At 54.3% G+C, this 20,170-nt stretch overlaps 5 protein-coding genes across 5 annotated transcripts; 2 read left to right on the top strand and 3 right to left on the bottom strand.

Annotated features, from left to right (window-relative positions):
• Positions 1-228: 228 nt before the first annotated feature.
• On the top strand, positions 229-1,330 carry LTHEOB_8219 (Lipase 2; the record flags this gene model as incomplete). The annotated part of the gene is made up of 2 exons (XM_035517672.1): positions 229-662; positions 730-1,330. 2 exons carry the CDS (start codon positions 229-231, stop codon positions 1,328-1,330), a joined length of 1,035 nt encoding a protein of 344 aa, XP_035370339.1.
• Positions 1,331-1,553: 223 nt separating this feature from the next.
• On the bottom strand, positions 1,554-2,663 carry LTHEOB_8218 (Regucalcin; the record flags this gene model as incomplete). Its single annotated transcript, XM_035517671.1, has 1 exon — positions 1,554-2,663. One exon carries the CDS (start codon positions 2,661-2,663, stop codon positions 1,554-1,556), a length of 1,110 nt encoding a protein of 369 aa, XP_035370338.1.
• Positions 2,664-6,141: 3,478 nt separating this feature from the next.
• On the top strand, positions 6,142-8,900 carry LTHEOB_8217 (Peptidase S8/S53 subtilisin/kexin/sedolisin; the record flags this gene model as incomplete). The annotated part of the gene is made up of 4 exons (XM_035517670.1): positions 6,142-6,322; positions 6,409-6,547; positions 7,142-8,493; positions 8,557-8,900. 4 exons carry the CDS (start codon positions 6,142-6,144, stop codon positions 8,898-8,900), a joined length of 2,016 nt encoding a protein of 671 aa, XP_035370337.1.
• Positions 8,901-9,359: 459 nt separating this feature from the next.
• Positions 9,360-10,670, bottom strand: LTHEOB_8216 (BYS1 domain protein; the record flags this gene model as incomplete). Its single annotated transcript, XM_035517669.1, has 4 exons — positions 9,360-9,593; positions 9,644-9,839; positions 9,937-10,335; positions 10,393-10,670. The coding sequence occupies 4 exons, from the start codon at positions 10,668-10,670 to the stop codon at positions 9,360-9,362; spliced, it is 1,107 nt and encodes a 368-aa protein (XP_035370336.1).
• Positions 10,671-14,767: 4,097 nt separating this feature from the next.
• On the bottom strand, positions 14,768-18,906 carry LTHEOB_8215 (Sensor histidine kinase response; the record flags this gene model as incomplete). The annotated part of the gene is made up of 3 exons (XM_035517668.1): positions 14,768-16,043; positions 16,096-18,783; positions 18,839-18,906. The coding sequence occupies 3 exons, from the start codon at positions 18,904-18,906 to the stop codon at positions 14,768-14,770; spliced, it is 4,032 nt and encodes a 1,343-aa protein (XP_035370335.1).
• Between the last annotated feature and the right edge of the window lie 1,264 nt (positions 18,907-20,170).

The raw sequence follows: 20,170 nt of genomic DNA, 5'->3' as shown, positions 1-20,170 counted from the left end.
GAACCCCCGCCAGCACCGCCGGTCGGTATTGTAGCCGTATCTGCCACGGCGGGGCTCCAACACGACACGACATGATGGCCGCCAACGCGACGTGACCCCCCCGCCCGCCGGTCGACTAGTCGACCGTCCCATAGAAAGACCCAGCGAAACCGGCGCCCGCAGCTCGTGAGTCTCCTCCTTCAATTCTTCCCTCCAGATACCCAAGAACCCGAAAAGAAGCTCACCAACATGTCGTCAGAAGCTACTACTCTCAAGTTCGACCCGGCGCGGACACAACCCCCCTACCCTCTGCACCCGGACATCGAACCGCGCCTCGACCCCGTCTACCGCGACTTTTACAATGCCCACATCTTCGACAAGCAGCAGGTGCACCTGCAACCCGTCGCCGCCTCGCGCACCTCGGGCGTGCTGATTCCCGGTGGCGGCGTTCCCCCTCCTGTCGGCAAGATTCAGGACTACAGCATCAAGCGGCGGGAGACGGAGGGCCCGGAGGTCAAGGTGCGGACATTCACGCCCGAAGGCGAGGCTCCTGCCGAGGGCTGGCCCATTGCTGTGTGGTACCACGGCGGCGGTTGGGTGCTGGGCAACATTGATACCGAGAACACGGTTTCGGCCAATTTGTGCAATAGGGCACGATGGGTGGTTGTGAGCCCTGATTATAGGTACGATACTTCGAGTGCTGCATGTTGTGCTAAGAGGTCTGTGGAATGCGCTAATGCGGTGACACAGGCTCGGTCCTGAACATCCTTATCCTGCTGCGGTGCATGATAGCTGGGAGACATTGCTATGGATACAAAATGAGGGCAAGGAGCTGCTGAACCTCAACCTCAAGAAGCAGGTCGTCGCAGGCTCGTCTGCTGGTGGAAATCTGGCGGCCATCATGTCCCAGAGGGCTGTTGCAAGAGGCGGATCGCCACCTTTGCTCGCCCAATTCCTTTGCGTGCCGGTCACAGACAACACTGCCGACACCACGAACAGTACCTCCTGGAAGGAACTCGAATATACTCCAGCCCTGCCCGCGGCGAAGATGCTCTGGTACAGGTACCACTACCTGCCGAACAAGGAGGACTGGGCACATCCCGAGTCTTCGCCACTGCTGTGGGAGGGTGATTGGAGCAAGCTCCCACCGGCAATTGTCACTGTTGGCGAGCTTGATGTGCTGAGAGACGAGGGCATCCAGTTTGCGGAAAAGCTAAGGAAGGCTGGTGTGGAGGCAGAGCTTCATATCATGAAGGGCATGCCGCATCCATTCTTGGCCATGGATGGTGTCATTCAACAGGGAAGAGACACCATTACTTTTATGGTTGAAGGGTTGAAGAGGTTGAACTGATCGACGAAGATTCTGCTGTTATAATGAAGCCATCTACATTTGGATCATGAGATCCGTGAGCAATCTTCATCGTTCAGCTTGCAATCACATGATTTGAACGCAAACTACATCTTCTAATTCAGCCACTACTCCCTTGCTAATTGGACGTATATCGCAGTGAGCTCTCTGCGTAAACTTCAACGCGAATATCTTGCAGAACTGGTCTTTTCCAATCCGGGAACTCTCAGCCAGCAAAGACGTGCTTTGCAAACCCCTTCACGCCTCCACCAGGTTTGAACATATACATATGTCCGCCCCCATCCTTGTCGTCCGACTCATTTGCCCAGTCCTTCCCCGTTGCCATGTATAAGATGTCAAAGTCCTTTCCTCCCCACGCCGTGCACGACGGGTTCCTGGCTGGAAGCAGTATGTCCCTTAGATGCTCTCCCTGCGGCGAGAACACCATGACGCGATCCGAGGCCAATCCGGCCATCCACAAGTTTCCCTCTGTATCCACCACCATCCCGTCCGGGTCTCCATAGCTGCTACTCCTATCCACCAAGACCCGCTTATTCGCAATGTTTCCGCTCTCGAGATCAAAATCGAAGGCGTACACCAGCCCCCGAGGCGAATCGTTCACATACATGACCTTGTTATCCGGGCTCCACGCCAGCCCATTTCCACCAGCCAACCCTCCACTCAGGATCTCGTGCAACGATCCATCGGGGTCGAACCGCCACAGCCTTGCCTTTGGCTCCTCCTCTGCGCCCGTCTCCTCCTCCGACAAACCGCCGTCGCCGCTGCTTTCCTTCTTCTTCCTCATCGCCGCGTACCTCGCCATCGCCGCCCAATCAATCTCAACCACCCAAAACCTGCCCCTCGCATCCACACCCCCATCATTCATCCTTCTCTCTCCACGCTCGCTCTGCGGCACAATCTCCTTCACCACCTCCAACCGCCCCGTCTCCTCATCCATCCACGCGATGCCCGCATAATACGCACAAACGTAACTGCCCGGCTTCCCCGCGCGAAACGCAGCGACCGTCACGGACTCTTCGAGCGGCACTACGCGCGCAGCAGCTTCTTCTCCGGTAGCCGCGGCCAACCCCGTCTCCGGATCGACGCGCAAGACGTGCAGGCTCGGCGGCGTGGGCGGCGTCGTGGACGGGTCCGGCAGGCACGAGAACCAGTGCAGCGTGCTGTCGCTGGCGCGGTAGATGGGGCCTTCGCCGAGGACCATGGGATGCGGCGTGCTGCGGTGGAAAGGGGCCGTGTTGGTTAGGTCGGTGAGGGTAAGCGCGGTGCTGGGGTGGAGGGGGATGCGGCGCCCGGTCTGCTGCGAGGGTTCTGCCATTTTTTGTATGGATGTGCGATTCTCTCCCTCGTTTGTGGATAGGGAGGGGGCTTTGGTGGTGGTGATTGAGGTGTGCCTTGGGTTGGTTGTGCGCTTTGGAAAGTCGGGCCAGTTGAAGGGCCAGCCGAGTGTGTGGTTTGTATATTCTGCGAGCTTGGGGGCGAGAGTCAAAGGCATTATATAGTAGTGCTGACTGGGACACGTGAGCTAGAGCGGGGTTTGGTGGGATTGGGGGCGGGTGGCTGATCCTTGCAGATGCGTCGTGGCGTGCGGCCTGATGATCGGGAACTATCGCTGGTGGTGGAGCTTGTCGACCATCGAAATGGGACCGTCAAGCATGATAACGCAAGATCTGCGCTGCATCGGCACGTTAAGGGGAAAAGACGTCTATCTTGTCTTCTATTTCTAGAATCTTGTCGCCAATGAGAGTATTTAGAGCAGAATCGTGGGAGCTCATTGCCTCGCTCTCCATGAAGAATCTTGTCCTCTGCTTCTTGGAGTGCTCGATGACCATCTAAAGAATTCAGAGGTTCACGGCAGAAAGCACGCTGAAGTACCGTCTGACGTGAAAAATTGGGAATGCCCTCATTGGTTCTCTTCGCAATATGCTGTTACGTCCTTCGATCATAGCGAGCGTCCCATGAGAACACACTTCTAAGCTAGACCGCCGACAGTCAGGACAGCAAAAGAATACCCCATCTTAGGAGTGATTTGGGTCGCATTTGTTTCACTGTCACCCGCTTCAATTGACGAGCCTAACGAGGCGACGAAGGAGAGTGGCAGGCAAAATCGAGCAACCCTAAGCGACTCGTATGCCACTTGGGGCGCGTCCTTGAGCTTCTTTCTCCAGTGAGGCCATCTTCACATCAGACACATCTTTGTGCATAGCGGTACTGATGCTGCCGCTTCCCAGAGCTTGGCAGATGGAGCTGAGCTGCACCTGCCTATCCGAGCAGACAGCATCAGGCAGAAGCGGATAGAATCACGCGCAGCCAATTCTGCACACAGCGGCCGCTTAACTGCTGCGACTTGATCCTCATCCTCCAAATTAGGTTTAGCACAGGGCGGTTTCCATGCCGACACGCGAGAGCCGGCAGCTGCAGCGGGTTCGATCACTCGCCTATATAAACCCATCTTCTGCTCCCTCGACTCCTCTTCTTCTTTTCTTCTTTGAGCGGCGGCGTGGCCTACATCTGGGCTCCAGGGTACCATCTCTCTTAGAGGTAAGTCGGTACCTGTATGGAGTTTCAGTGCGGCATTCACCTGGTCTGGTTTCACCCTTCGGGGCGGAACCGACTGTGGTGAAAAGCGCCGAGAACAAATGCCTTGAACTAAGACTCTCTTTGTTATTTCAAAGAGCGGCCAGTTGCCGAGGCGACATATAAATACAAGTTCTAGATATTTGAAATTGAGCTGAATTTTCACCTGCTGCTTTTCTTGTCGTGACCTTGCTCTGGTACTGACATTGTTCTGGTGAGGCCATACGATGCTGTCAGCGCCCCATCCTGTTGTACGCGTAGCGGTCGTGGTGGTGGTCCTTGGGGTCCTAATAATTGTCGTGGCTTTCTACGCCTGATGTCGCGGTCATTTCAGCCCCAGCAAGGGCCAATGACTCACGAAGACATCTCTCGCGGAATACATCGTTGCCTCTGACATGCGGCTAGCGGTCGCTGCGCTCTTGAGCTCTTCGGGCATGCCGACGCCGCTCTTCGGTGGCTTACGGAAGTCAACGCCATGTCTCCGCGTCGCACGGTGAAGTGGACCATGGCGCGCAGCTACGCTCGCTGTGCAGATTGAGATATTCTTTCGGCACTCTGCGCTGCGACTTGAGTCCCCGCTGCGACAACTTGAAGATCCGAGCAACAATCGCGGCGCATCGCGCACGGCGTTGACCAGCGCGGCCGAGACTTCACATTGCCGCTCCGACGTTTCATCTACACGTCTGGAACACGCACGACTGCGACAACGTTGAACCCGCGAGCGACCGCGCCTTGCGCTCACGTCCACGCTGACCCAAACCCACACCACGTGGCGTCCGACAAGACATCCCTGCCCGCCGCCCTTGCGCCGATCCCTCTCACGAGAAACTCGAGCGGCATCCTCGCGCGGCTCCAGCACATACTGCACAATCTTGTTGCGAGCAATCAAAGCAGCAGCGCAACAGTGTTCTGCAGCGTCACATCAACCGCTTGCTTCTGTCTGTATCAACATTGCGAGTTTCGCGGCTTTGTGACAGACACTGGACGTCAAGAAAAGCTCGCAAGGCTACTCAAAGAAGGAGAGCTAGTCTCCGAAGGGGTAATAGTGGACCTTGAGCAGGGGCGACGATCCTTTTCCCTACTAAGCAATACTCCAATTCCCGGTGAGCAGCGGCCGACCTCGTCATATTCTACGTCACTGATGGTAACTTGAAGGGATTCTAGAACCAGGCCCCTCTCTCAGTGAAGATTCCGCGCCACAGTCTCGATCCCACCCAACGCTCAATGCCCATACCATAGGAGAAGATTTGCACAAGGATTATGAGAACAACTGTTACTACCTTGAGGATGCTCTGGAGAAGAAGCTTGAGTGAGCTACAATAAGGCTGAAATCACGAGAAGCATAAGGCTGTTGGGTCGTGCGTGGCAAAGTCTTGGAAGGAATGTTGCTTTCCCGGCCTGCCCCTTGATGCATTTTTGAGCCCTGAGCAAGGGATCCTTGCCACTTGCGTCACGTTTGCAGCAGGCTAACTGCAATAGGTAGGAGTTGTCTACCAACGAAAGCGAGAAAAGCGTCACAGAACACGCGTTTTCATCCACGATTGAAGACTCTCCAGAGCCGGTCTCTGTGCAACGGGAATCCTCATTGGAGGCTAGTTCATAGTTACATTTTCACATTCTCACGACTTCAGCATCCAGACTGAAGTCTCGTATGACTACCCCGCATGCCAAAGTCACTGGGGCTTAACCAGATTGAACTACAACCAATCAATCAATCATCCATTGCCGGCACTTCCGCAAACGGGCCAAAGACAGGAAAGGGAATATTTCCTACATCGCGAATAACTCTAAATGGCAAGTATAGGACTGACGTCCGAACAGAGAAGAATGTCTACTGGTGGATTGCGATTGCAAACCCTGGATGATGACCGCTCCTGGCAATGGTTCTCTGAAACCAACAGTCGTGGAAAAGTAGTTTGATTCGGATTCCACGCCTGTGTAACGTGAGTAGTACACGGAACACCAATGAGACACAATGGTCGCCAAAAAGAATCGCTAAAGAGCTGACTCTTCCGGGCTCCAGGCTCTATTTAGGTGTATCTACTAGTGTATGGAACGTGGCCCGCATTTCTCACTAATTTTGTCTGCGTGGCTCGTTGACGCATTATGGTTCCGCGATAGCCGTGACATCACCCTGTCCACACCACGATAAATAACTCCTCATTTCCTCTACCCAGAACAACAACACTTACCCCATCCTCTCCAGAGAGATACGAGAGATGGTTTGTATTACAACTGTGCTTTCTCTGGCCGCTGCGGCCCATGGTGTTCTGGCAACACCGCTCCGTTCTCGCTCTCCCTACGCCGTCAAGGAAACTCACAACGTACCAGAGGAGTGGACCAAAAGGGGCAGTGCTCCTGAGGACCACTCTCTCCATTTGCATATTGGTCTGAGACAGAGTCAATTTGATGAGCTCGAGCGACACTTGGTTGAAGGCATATTTCCCTTTACGTCTCATGACTGCCAATACTGACTACTTTGACAGTGTCCGATCCCGATCACCATCGCTACGGACAACATTTGAGCGCCGAAGATGTAAATGAGCTGGTTAAGCCGTCTGACGAGGCTCTCGAGCTTGTGCACGAATGGCTCGCCGACAACGGTGTTGACGTCGCGGGATTAAGGTATAGCCCAGCACGGGACTGGATTGACGTGAAAATGCCCGTTTCGGCTATTGAGAGGTTGCTGGACACGAAATACAGCGTCTATGAGCATCATGATGGAAGCCAGCTTGTGCGCACACATCAGTGGTCTCTTCCGCGGCATCTACACGAGCACATTGATGCGATTCAGCCAACGACTTTATTCATGCGGACGGGTGGCAAGGCTGAGCCCGCTCGTATTGGTGCCCGTCAGATTGGCCCTCCCGGTAGAAGTCCCAGCCCTTCTTCCACTCGACTTACCCCCAACCCTAGGCCCCTTGGAGCCACCTTTAGTTCTTCCACTGCTTCCCCATCTAGCTCAAGCCCTACTTCTCGCCAGGCTGGCCCCAGCGTTGGAGCTTCTCGGCCTAGTACCGGATCTACATCTCCACAACCTGGTCCCGGTTCTGTGTCTCCCCGACCTGGTCCTGGTCCTGCATCTTCTCAATCTGGTCCCGGATTTTCTACCTTCCGTGGCCCCGGTACCAGGCCACCTGACTCCAGTTCTTCGTCTTCTCAGCCTAGTCCCGGTTTTTCTACTTTCCGTGGCCCTGGTACTAGGCCTTCTGAGTCCAGATCCTCGTCTTCTGAGCCTAGTCCCGATTTTACAACCCGCCGTGGCCCTGGCACACGGCCTCCTGCGTCTAGTTCTGTATCTCCTCAGCCTGGTCCCGATCCTCTGTCTACTCGCCGTGGCCCTGGTTCTGCTCCATCCGGCTCGGGCTCCGCGCCTACTCGGCCTAGCCCTACTTCAAGTTCCCCTCTGTTTCGCCCGAACATCGATGCCGTGCGCGCTAGCAGTAGCACTAGCCCTCAGAGGCCCAGCAGTAGCCCTCAAAGGCCTAGTAGTAGCGTTCAAAGGCCTACAAGTGGTCCCGAGAGGCCTACTAGTGGTGGTCAGAGACCTACTAGCGGTCCTCAGAGGCCTACCAATGGTCCTGAACGCCCTGGCACCACTCGGCAAAGCTCCAGTAGCACTACTCGGCAAGGCCCCACTAGGACTCCTCAGCAGCCCAATAACGACAACGATGCCCAGCGCGCTCGCTTACGCCAGGAAGGCATCTCCCGATCGTGCAACGCCAGCCTTGTGACGCCCGAGTGCTTACAGTACCTATACAACGCCGATAACTATACAGCAATCTCCGGCAAAAGCAGGATCGGCTTCGTGAACTACCTGGGCAACGTGCCCATCCGACCAGACGCCAGACAGTTTCTCGCCAAGTACCGTCCGGATGCCGTTGAAGATGCCGACAACTTCACACAGACGTCTGTCAACGGCGGCCCTGTGCAAGACGGCCCGTTGAACGCCACCCAACTCGAAAGACACGACTCGATCGGAGCAAATCAGGATATTCAGGCCATTGCCGGCATGGCGGGGCCCATCGGGATCGATTCGTGGTCGGTTGGTGGCAGTCCTTCTGACTTTCAACCAGACGAAGGGACGCCCATCAACACGAACGAGCCGTACGTCGAATGGCTCAACTACGTCCTGAGACGGGATACCTTGCCACAGGTCATCGCTTCGGGCTACTATGACAACGAGCAGACGGTACCCGAGTCTTATGCGAGGAGGGTATGCACCATGTTCGCGCAGCTGGGCGCGCGCGGCGTCACGGTGCTCGTCCCCAGCGGCGATTTCGGCGTCGGCATCAACGAAACGTGCATCAGCAACGACGGCAGGAGCAAGAGAAAGTTCATACCTGTGTTCCCTGCCACTTGTCCGTGGGTTACGGCCGTCGGCGCGACGCACCAGTTCTCCCCTGAAGCTGCCGCGTACCGTGCGCCCAACCCCAGCGTGAATGATACGGCGGGTTTCGCGAGCGGCGGTGGATTTAGCGACTACTTCAGACGCCCGACCTACCAGAACAATGCCGTGAACATGTACGTCAATGGTCTTGGCCGCGCGCATGAAGGCATGTACAACAAGAGTGAGTAAACCCTATCCCCTCACGCCGACAAGGTAACTTGACTAACCTCATTTCCCGTTCAAGCTGGCCGCGGCTATCCGGACGTTGCCACCCACGGTGCAAACCACGTCTTCGTCTGGAATGGCACCGAGCACCCCATTTCGGGCACGGGGCAGGCCGCAGCGCTACATGCGGGCATCTTGGGCTTGGTAAACGATGCGCGGCTCAACGGGACAAACGGGACAAGCCCTAGGCCTGCCCTCGGCTTCTTGAACCCTTGGCTGTATTCGAGGGGCTGGCGAGTGTACACCGACGTGACGAGGGGACGGGCCGTTGGGTGTGGCACTGATGGTTTCCCTGCAACAGAGGGGTGGGATGCCGTCACCGGCTTTGGAACGCCGGACTTTCGGAAATTGATGGGACAGTGAAGCAGATGGACTGAGTGGTAGGTGGTGGAAATAATCTTTGGATGGTATGTGAGCACATTATGGTATGCAAAGGAAACAATGGAATGTAGATTTGACTCAAAAGTTATACAAGAATGCAATATTGTAGATCAAAATGTGCAAGGCTAACTGTACTCGGTAATTACGCTGCAGTTTTCAAATTTCTGTGTCCACTGAATTTCGCTTTTGCTTATCTTTCCTTGAAATCCTGTCCAACTTCCAGTCCTCCTGAGGAAACTCTCACGATTCCTCAAACATCTCAATCGGGTAATCCTGGCCAATTACATCTCTAATTATAACCTCTACTTATGGAGGAAGCGTTCGATCGGGTGACAGCGCTTGGGCTTGGTGTTCATCGGTGGACGTGTTTCGTTCGCTGAGAGTACGGCAAAACTCTCCAATGACTGCAGACGATGGAAAAGAACAATGCAATCGCGGAGTTCATGGCCGTAAAGGAGAATTTGGCAAGGCGGAAAACATTGGTGAACGGGTTTCCATCGACGACGGAAAGGTTGGCAGACCACTTGGAGTGCAGAGGAGTGCAGAATTGGCACCATTGGTGACTGAGTGGCAGGCAGACGAGTTAAGTAGACGGCCGTTGACGAGAACTTCGGCCAGGTGGACAACGTTGGTGAACGGGTTTCCATCGACGGCGGAGAAGTCGGCAGACAGCCACTAGACGTTGGGTCTTGATACCAGTCAGGCGTGTACTCCAACTGGTACACGTGGCCGCTCGTGAAGCCCGGGCCCAGTTCCTTCTGCAGCTTGATGGTGATGCCGTGGGCGTGGTCTGCAGCATCCGGAGCACCCTCGCCATTGCCAAAGGTAGGTGAGAATGCAGCGTTGTAGATGCCGCCTTTGGCGGACACCTTGACCATCTGAGAGTCAAGAACAGTGAACACCGTTGCCACCTGTGTCGTTCTGGCGAGCTGTCTTAGCCCAGATGTCGGAGATGCCGCCTTTGGCGGATACCTTGACCATCTGAGAGTCAAGAACAGTGAACACCGTTCCCACCTACAACATACGTTCAGGAGACAAAGCCTTGAACGCGCGAGACACAAGTTGATATGCCGGTAGCTCGACTTCATCTCCCCAGACGTAGGCCCAATAGAAATCGCAGACGATATGGTCGCGGAGACCGAGGACGCGATAGTCAACAGCGAATATATAGCCCTCCAGCAGCCAGTCCGGCTGTTTCTGAATCTTGCCTGTGTACATGTAGTCGATGACAAAGGTCTCGAATATGCCGGGATCCATATCAGGAAGTGACATCACGTTTTCCTGGGTCTCTTTCCCCAGACTATCGGGGTCGGTCCCTGCGGAGGATGGGGCTCGTTCGCAGAGGGTGCCTCTGTGGAGGTAGGAGGTCGTCTCAGATAAGCCAACTTGCAGGGCGACGATGATTTGCTCCATTTGGCTGGTAAAGTCAAACATAAGATTTTCCGACAAGGCGATGCGGAGGAGGTGAGCTTACCCGATCGCGGTGTCCTTCTGGGGAGTTGAGTATTTATACACTGACAGTGTCTTAGCCCATATATCGGAGTCGTACTTGTTGACGACACGGCCAGACCAGCTGGTGTAATAAAGGCCCATACGATGAGCAGAGGTCCCCAGAATCCTCTTAACAGCAAGAGGTATACTCCATCTTACACAGGTATCCAGTGGTGGGGCACTGGAACAACTAGAACCCTTGACGGCGCCGGAGATGTTGAAGGTGATGATGTCCTTCTTGTTAGGGCTCTCATTCTTCATTGCGTGGAGCACTCCAAGTATTTGTGGGCCTTGATCTCCTTCGTAACCTGCATAGTCTGCTCGTACTGGATAGGCGCCTTTTCTTTTCCTTCAGGCCCTTCCCCGTTGCCTGTGATCTAGGTCCTCAAGCTAGCACTTTGTAAATATTCGGCCAATGGCCACCGCAGGATGAAGGCAGAAGTGGCAGTATCAACAATGCCGGCATCGGAAGACGTTGAGCCTTTGGCTGAAGGCAGCGATGAAGCCGATAAAGACTCCAGGAGCCGGAATTTCAAGGCTGTGTCGAAGGATAAACCCAGTTGTCAGGGTCGAAGTAGACGCCTATCGTTGCTAGTAGGAGGTTGCCCGCTGCCGGGGGTTTGGAACCTGTACATGATCGGTACTTTCCGGAGTTGGGTTAGCAAGAGCCTTGTGTCAGTGTCAGATGTCTTACTACCTTGAATCTGATTCGGGTACACGTGTCGCAAAACAGGTCCATGGAGACACTGGAAGATTGTGCTGGGTAACGTCTCCATATTCGCGTAGCTGGCAAGGCTCGAGGTCGTCCAGAGAGAGAGTTTGTGCTTCGGGCACCCATGCCTTCGGGAACAAACGGGAGGTAGGAAGGTGGTTCAATGCAGTGAGCTAGGTGGACAGCGTCTTGGGCTTTCTCTTCATGACTTGTCTAGCTCGGTACCTAGTCGTTAGCGAATTTGCCTTTCATCTAGTGCCTGAAGGACTGTGGCACGTACTGGAGATACATAGCGTGCATACTTGCCTGAGTGTGGGATTGGCGAAGGGTCACACGCCTGGAATACTCGTGGGGTGGGGGTGGCGTTGCCATTTGCCAGTTGATTAGAGGTTGGTCGTTGAAGGTTGTTGATGTTGATGGTCATAGGCGACCCTGAAGATCAGACCGATGCGATGAGGGCGTTATATCGTGTAGAATGGTCGTGGATGGGCGGATGTGGCTGGCAGTTGTGAAATTGATGGACACAAGCGCCCTGACAAGCCAGGCTCCGCCTAGAGGTAGCTATTGATTCTGGCGTAGGACCAGGCGAGAATTTGGAACCCAGGCACCCGGAAGATCTAGAGTAGTTATATCAGGATCAGTCACTGCTTTTGGCGTGTCCAACAGCCCAGGCGGGAGCTTGGATTGACGCACCTCGTGCGCTCCGTTTGTCGCCAAAGGGAGACTCAAACCGCGTTCAGGAGGCACTGTCAGTCATGAGTTTCGGAAGATGGTTGTGGTCAGGAAAGAGAAGAGAGGTTGCCGGCATGTAGCGCGCAAAGAGGCTAGGCTGCAGTAGGTAGGCCATGCCCAGCGGATGGGCCCACAAGCAGGCTGGTTTAGCGCCGCGCCGCCCGGCTGTCACGCCAAAGCTGGCGCGCTAACGCGGGCGAGCTGCTTGCCCTTTTGACACGTGCTGCCTTCTGCGCCTTTCCACCAACTTACAACGCAAATTCTTTTTGCAGCCCAGCTCCTCGCCCTCCACACACACCCCTTCTGAACCTTTCCTTTGCGTCATCGCCATGCGTGTGTGTAAAACAGCAAAGAACCTACATCCTCCTATCTGCGCGCACCATGAAGCACAATCTTGACAAACATGTAAGACGCGTCTAGATCCTCCAGTGCCCACTCTCCGCCAACAAAGTCATCGCTGTTTGGATGCCTCCTATCAACCGCGCGAACAAATGCTGACACGATCAACGCAGATATTCATGCGCTCTGACAACCATCATGTCCACGAGATGCCAGCTGCGTAATGCGCTGAACGTCATCTCCCTCCCCACTACTCACCATGTGTGCTTGAACAACCCCCACAAACTCCGGAGCTCCGCAAACCCAAAGGAGTGGCGAAGCGCCCATTATTTTTGCGCTGCTTTCGCGCTGAGAACAAAGAAACGTCGGTGACTTCGCTTGACTTTGACGATTCGGGCGGGCTGGGTCTCGTTTTCTATGAATGAAGGACAACACCATGTTAATCCGCTGGATTCCAGCGGCCTGCCACGCGATGCGTTGAACGCCACCTCCGTCTCCACTACTCACTGTGGCCGCTGGCGCAACTCCGACAAACTCCGGAGCTGTGCAAACTCAAAAGGTCGGTGAAATTGTCGCAGGGTTCCGTGCCCAGCACATACATCTTGAAGCACACGACGACACCCTTCAGATATACAACTGCAAGGAAGGCAAGCACGCAAAAGAGCTAAAAAGCCAAAAGTACGGCGTGCACCTCGCCCGCTTCACACATCACGCGCAAAGTATCATCTACGCAAGCACAAAAGTCGACGACGGCATCCGCTACCTCTCAACGCACGATAACTCGTACATTCGCTACTTCAAAGGGCACACGGACACAGTGACTTGCCTAGCACTGAACCCATCGAACGACAACTCATACATTTGTTATTTCAAAGGCCACATTTCCTGGGTTCGCGCGTAAAGCGTCCGTTTGTACTCTCGTCAAGGTGGCCGAACTCATCCTTGAGGGTATCAAGCAGTTCTACATTGCCGTTGGGAAGGAGGACTGGAAGCTGGACACGCTGTCAGATCACTACGATACCATCACTGTCACGCAGGCCGTCATCTTGAAAGTCATTTCGTAAATTGATATGGAGACATGTGAAATGGGTGGTCGAGTTCGCTGGAGAGATTTGGGTGGAGGGGATGGCGGATTTGCACAAGGGAAAGGGAGAGTAGATAGTGGAACAGACCAAGAAGCCCGGCAACGGCCTTGGCAATCGTATATTTTGAATTTTTCCCGTCAGTGTTCCAGCGGTGCGTTGTGAAGAATACGTCCATTATGATGATATCGTCATGAGTCCATCTATGATCCTGCATTTTAGCGACGGTTTTACGTTCTTATTCGGCTTGATGCTATCTTGAAGACCATGATATTCCTAGCGAAGGCTGCTGATTACACTTCTGCCGTAGCTCCCCGGGGCTCCGCCGCGTGGGTATCGTTCGTGACGTGTTGCAACGCAATCCTACGAACCTTTGTCTGCCACTGCGGGTCGGCAAAGGTGGCCGGCGTTGGGTTCTTTGGTGTCTCGGGCGGTTCCGGCGTTTCGGAAGCGAGGCTATCCTCAGCGTGTTTTGCGGCGATGTCTTTGAGATACCCTGCTTCGGTCTTGGTGGTGATGAGGTTCCCTAGATTTTGGGGCTGGGCCCTTCACAACAAATTATTACTTCTCGAGACACTGTAGCAAAGCTGCGTTAGAAATTTGAACATACAGAGCCAGCTTGAAAAATTATACGTTAAGGGTGGACTTGAAGCTAACGTCCGGACGTATTTGTACAATTTTAAAATTTACATTTGCGTCCGGACGTTAGCTTCAAGTCCACACATAATGTATAATTTTCTCAGAAATGTAGTACTGAGAATACGACCAGCTATACCACAGCTCTTTCTTAAAAAAAAGAAGAAGAAAAGAACATGTGTGGGTAGCTGAAGCTATCGTCCGGACGTGAATGTGTAATTATTAATTCGACATTTACATCCAGACGATAGCTTCAGCTACCCACACGTGTTTTTCTTTTCACATGAGCAAAAGACAAAGTCAATTCCGAATATAATTGTCTTACGTTAGCCTGATTCCGTATTTAGAGGAGAGTAGGTACCTGACCGATCGAAGTAACAGTTTCATATGGCTGCCCAGTAAGGTACGAAAGCAATTGACGGAGAAAGTTGAGAGAAAACAAAAGTTATCATATATTCGTTGCTTTTGCCCTACACTTCTTCCGTTTTCTTCTACTTTCACATAAGCGACAGCTAACATGTCTGCATTTATTGCCCTATTTGTTCACCCCTCACACATGTTCCATAAACGCCTAAAATGAAATGACCCGCGGAGTTAGATGAAAGCCCACATTCCCCATCCGTCGCTCTCCTGAACATTGAGCCACTGAAAACATTCGTCTCCTCCCATTGCAAGATCTCACCCGAGTGTTCTCCAACTCGACCGAACCCAACGCCAGGACGCCACGCTCAAATCCCGCTTGAGAACCCCCCGTCTCATGAATAGTCGAGAATGGAAACCTAAAAAGAAACCAGAGCCCAGCTCTGTTCTCCTACTCAAAACTCTTCTTCATTCGAACATACCTTTGCCCTTACCTCTCAGCTCTTGGTACCTTTACCGGCCTCGTCCTGCTTCCCGAACCTGCCCTTCAGCGTCTTCATCAATGCGCCGAATTGAATCGGCTTCGTCATGAAGACGTCAGCACCGGCGCTGGTTGCCTCGTAGCGTGCGGCGGCGCTCCCAAGGCCGGTGATGACGATGATATGGACGGCTTCTTTGCCATTATTCGTACTGTCGGCGGCGGCTTGGGGACTGTTTGACGTGGATGAAGAAGAGGATGATGGAACCGACGACTTTTCAGGTTGTTTCTTGTCTTCAGTGGGAGACGTCTTTTCTGCTGCTGACTGCGATGTCGAAGGCGACGGCACTTGCTGCCGAGGTGCTGATTCGCTGAGGCTGTTCTCCTCAGCCTGCTCGTTGGCGCTCTCCCCCTCCCTCTTCAACTCTTCGATGCTTGGCCCAGATGACTCAGGTGGAGGAGCAGCAGGTGGTGCAGGATGTTCACCTGCATGCTCCTGCTCCTTTTCTTTCTTTGCAGATTCCTCATCACCTCCCCTCCGTCTTGGTGGCGTGTCTTCGACGTACCCATTCGTGGATACCCTCTTTAGACCTCGCCTTTCCAAGTCAGCCTTGTCGCCTTTTCCATTTCCACCCTCGTCACCAATCCCGTTCCTTTTCTCCCATGCTCTGATCTCTCTTGTCGCTGTCACGCCATCCATAACCGGCATGCTCAAGTCCATCAACACGGCTGCCCAACGCGATGGGTCTTTCTTATACAGATTGACCGCTTCGAGCCCATTTGCAGCTGATGTATGGTTCTTGAATCCAGCCTTGTTCAAGAAAGCGGAGAGCAGGCGGAGGTTGAGGGCATTATCGTCGACGATAAGTATTTCGTTGCCCGAACGTGGTGGAGCAGTGGGAGTGGTTGTTTCGTCCGCTTTGGCTCGAGATTCGCGCCGATCTGTATGGGGTTGATGCGGATGTGAGGTTTGAGATGGAGCTGTCTCGGCAACCGTATGAGCACTGGGAGTAGAGTTGGTTGTCTCAGTAGATACTGATGTGGGAGGAAGTTCTAGTTCGGGAATTCGGCTTTCGGCCGGAGCTGGGGTAGGAGAAGGTGCGCCCTCTTTGGAGCTCCTAGCGTCTTCTTCGAGGGCCTGTTGTCGTGAAAACGGTGAGCGGATGATCGGAGCGTACGGTGCTGTCTCATGTAGTGGCGAGCTTTTGTTTTCCCTCTGGGTTGGAGCTTCTGAATTGGAGTTGAGGAGAGACAGATATCGCTCGAAGATTTTTGTAAGTTTCGATGGTCCGCAACTGTAGGGAAATCCAATTAGCTAAATCCGTACCCTCGTGTTTTATGACTTACGGCTGCGTGACCACGTCGATCCATTGGCTTGTAACCCTTTCGTCAGCTCTTAATGTCGAAGCCTCCATGCCATCCATGGCCACCACCATTGATACACCTTTTCGAGACCTCGGCTTGAACATCAGATTGAAGCTGGGCCAAGGATACATGATCATTTGGCTGCTGTCGGCGTTGATGTCATCCAAAGGAACGACGTCGATGCCGAACCAAGCTTTCAGGGAATCCGTCAGGGAGCCGTGGAATTGAAACTCGCTCTGGCAAGCGAGCGCGTGGTTTGGATCGTCTTCGGGGATCATGGGTCCCGCGACAGCAACGCGCATACCATTGGTCCGAGAGAAAACCCTGGAGGTAATACTGTCCGTCGAGTCTTCGCGCCTGGATAAGACCACGTGGATTTTGATTGTAGTGCCGACACCAACCCTGCTCTCCACAGACACCTCTCCTCCCAAATTGTTGACCAAGCGCTGCACGATGCTCATTCCCAGGCCGGTGCCGGGTGAGAAGGGATCCTCCTGGGAAAAGGGCTTGAACAAGCCGTCCTTGATGTAATTGGATGACATTCCGGAACCAGAATCTACAATGGTCAAGGTGATCTCGCTTTCCTGATCGTTCACGTCTTGAGCTGCCAACGATACCCGTACAAATCCGGCATCCGTAAATCTTAGTGCATTGCCAAATACGTTCATAAGTATCCGCCGCCAAATTGCCGGCTGTATCGCGAAAGTCCAACAAGGGCGAACTGGAAGGTCGAGTATCAAGCGTATCGCTTTTCGTGGATATAGCTCTGGCCTTGACTGGGACTGCGATGATGGACTGGGGCCACTTGAAAGGAAGGAATCATTATCATCGGTGGCCGAAGGATGTGATGCCATGTTGTACGATTGTCCGGCAAATACGGCTTCAACAGTCTCTTCGGTTAAACGGCAGATGTTGACGGAAGGGGCGGTGCTTGGCGGGGCGTGGGACGGTCGGACCGGTTTTAAGCTTTCAGACTTCGAAGACTTTGCATACGGGCCTGTAAACTCGTTGATTTTCGAGTATTCGAGTACGTTCTGGACGGTGTCTAGCAGTGTTCGACCGCACATAGCTATCGAGTTGACGATGCTAGTTTGGAAAGTATCGAGGTGCATTTCCAGTAGATACTCAACCCCACCAAGAATGCCGTGGAGCGGAGATCGAAGCTCATGTGACATTGATTCGATGAATGACGTCTTCGCTTTGTCGAGGGCGATAGAGTCTATCCTGCCCAGCTCGGCCATGATGCTGTGACCAAATGCGCGGAGGTAGAGCAGGTCGGATCCGTACGACAATTGGCGGTTCGGTTTCGAAGACCAGCAAAGGCATCCAGCAAACCAGCGTTGTCGCTCGTAATCCCAGAGGGGTATAATTGCGGCACTCCGGGCGTTGTGCGCAACATCGACAATGGCTTCTACAGCCGTACTGCGCCGCGCCCTCCCTTTCCTTGTCTGCTTCATTGGTATATTGTCCGTTGACTGCCTTTCAATGTTGAAAATCTTGCCGTGAGGGTGTCGTTTGAGTAGGCGGCGGAGAGAGTCCTCAGTCAAGCCCAGATAATCTTTTCGGGCCACAGCTCCATGTCTGCTCGAGCGACCTGCATCAGCGAAGCCAAGGATCCTACAGGTAGGATGACGGGAATCGGCATAGGATGAGGCAGTTGATCCGGAAGACTCATCGACATGGTGGTGAGCAGAGGCATCGTCGCTCTCCTCGGTTGACGGTGAGGACGGGCCCTCTGCTGATGGGGAAGAATTGGCCACGGAAGCGTCAAAGAAGATGACGCCGTTGAGATCGCTAGATTCTCGCATAATGTTGGCAGCGCGAGAGAACATGCGCTTTGTCCCAGGCGAAAGAAGGTCATCGTGCGGCAAAGCAGTGTCAGCGTCGTCGTCATCATCGTCACGGTCATCTTGGGTGCCTCGTGGTGTGGTTGGAGAAGCTTCCTTAGGCTCAGGATGTTGATGGGGGGAGTGGGCAGGTGAAGGGGCAGAGGGTCGCTGGGCCTTTCGCGGAACGTCAAGTTCATCGCTACGCTGGATATCGGCAGCACCGGTGACAAACGAGGTCAGGCCGCGAATCATCTGCTCTGCCTTGCGATTGGCGTCGAAGGCTTGAACGGCGCTGAGATACGAGACAACGGTGGCAGCGACATCCTGCATGAAAAACAGGCCCTGGTCATCGAGGCCGTCACGTGGCTGGTCGTCGACGACGCAATAGACGCCAATGGGGATGCCTTGGGGGGTCCTCAGCGGCACGCCTGCATAGAATCGAAGATTGGGCGCGGCTCCGACGAAAGGGCGACCGTGAAAGCGATCGTCCTGGTGCAGGTCATTGACAACAAGGTGGTCGGCTTCCAGGGTGCATTCGCAGGCGCCAAAGGTGCGGGGGATGATGGCACTGCCCAGCCAGAGAGGGTCTTCTGCGGCACGGATGGACGTGTTGCCCAAAGACACGGTCTTGGTGGCCTCGGCGAGGATGATCTGCGATTGGCTGTCGATCAGCGAGATGAAGGCGCGCGAGGCTGCGAGACGATGGGTGCCAAGCTGGGCGAAGGCAACGAGAGCAGCATCCTTGGACGGGCGCGGTTCATGGCCTTCAGGGGGCAGGCGCTTGGGGGCACTTTCGAGGCGCGGACGCAGGTCGACAATGTCCAGCGACTGGGGATAGTAACTGCCAACCAGTCAGGCAAATGCAAGCGGCAGCAAGGGTCGGATGGGTGGCGCACGAGAAGACATTGCGTTCTCGAGCGCGCTCAGCGGCGAGGGGGGAGCTGGGCGTCGTCGCAGTCGTCATTGCGCCATGAATAGTCGCAAGGGCTGTGCAGGCGAGGGGTGAGGTTGAGAGAGATGGGGTGGCGAATTCGGGTGGCGCAAGCGAGACTTTATTCCCGGCTGGTTGGCTGGTGGCGCTCAACGGTCCAGGCCATGTTGCCGCACCTTAGCTGAGCCTCTCCCCGCATCTTCACTGCCACGGTGAAGCTGTCCTTCGCTTATCTCGATCCTCGCATCTTGCGCATACCCCAATGGTGTTGCTTGTCTCTCAATGGCGCATCAGCCGCTCCGAGGCCACCCGTCGCCCGCGTTTGCTCCTCACCACCTCGCGACATAGAACGAGAGTCTTATGAGTGTGAATGTGTCATCAGGCATCCTAGACTCATTGCTTACCGGCCGAACCATCTCGTGAACAGAGACGACGCAAGCGTCTTTCTTGACGAGCTGGAACACGTCCCCGGCTACTTCTTCCGCTTCTACGTACGCATCCGCACCTCTTACGTCAACCCGACGTCTATGGTGACTTTTCAGCAAGCTCCTTCGCTGTCCATCGGTGTTCGGCCTTCCTCCCGTGCTTCTCGATGTGAAAATGATCGAGTTACTGCTGCTGCGTTGGGTCATGTCCATCACGCGAATCACGAGGGCCGTGCGCAGCGGTCGACTGAGATCTGCTGCTGATCTCTCCGCTCGGGAGCTAGGTCATAGCGCGAGCGCCCCGCTAGTGACGCCATTTCCACAAACTGGCTGGCGGAGCTATGACGCAGAACGCAGTGTACTCGAAGACGTTGAAATACCTAGGCAGGTTTCTTCGACTGTGCGAATGTGATGCAACGCTGATGAGTACATACATGCAATTCACTCATATGGCAGAGATAGCACTTAGGTAAAGGCTATGAGAGCAATTCAGCGACGCGCTTGATGGCAGGTCAGCACTGTGCACACGGCCGGAGCAAAGTGCTGAAGAGAAATGTCGTCGCCGCAGCCTCAATCAAATTTCAGCACTGTGAGCGGTGACGGATATCGAACCGCCGAACCGCAAGAAATTCAACACCAAGCAGAGCAATCTCTAGGCAGCATGGGCGCAAGCTGGCCCGCAAAAGGCAGGACGCGAAGTCATCACAGACCCACCAAACATAAAACGAGAGGCTCCTCCCTCTTTTTTTCCCCTCTGAATTTATTCCTCTTCCTCAAGGACCTGCTCAAGGCAGATCGCTTAACGAAAAGATTGATTGGTCGCGTCAGCCCGAAGTAGTGCAATACGAGCGACACTGTGGCAGCGAAGTATG

The sequence above is a fragment of the Lasiodiplodia theobromae genome (genome assembly GCF_012971845.1).
Source record: "Lasiodiplodia theobromae strain AM2As chromosome Unknown scaffold_26, whole genome shotgun sequence".
NCBI classification, from domain to species: Eukaryota; Fungi; Ascomycota; class Dothideomycetes; order Botryosphaeriales; family Botryosphaeriaceae; genus Lasiodiplodia; species Lasiodiplodia theobromae.
This window is presented reverse-complemented; position numbering and strand designations above follow the sequence as displayed.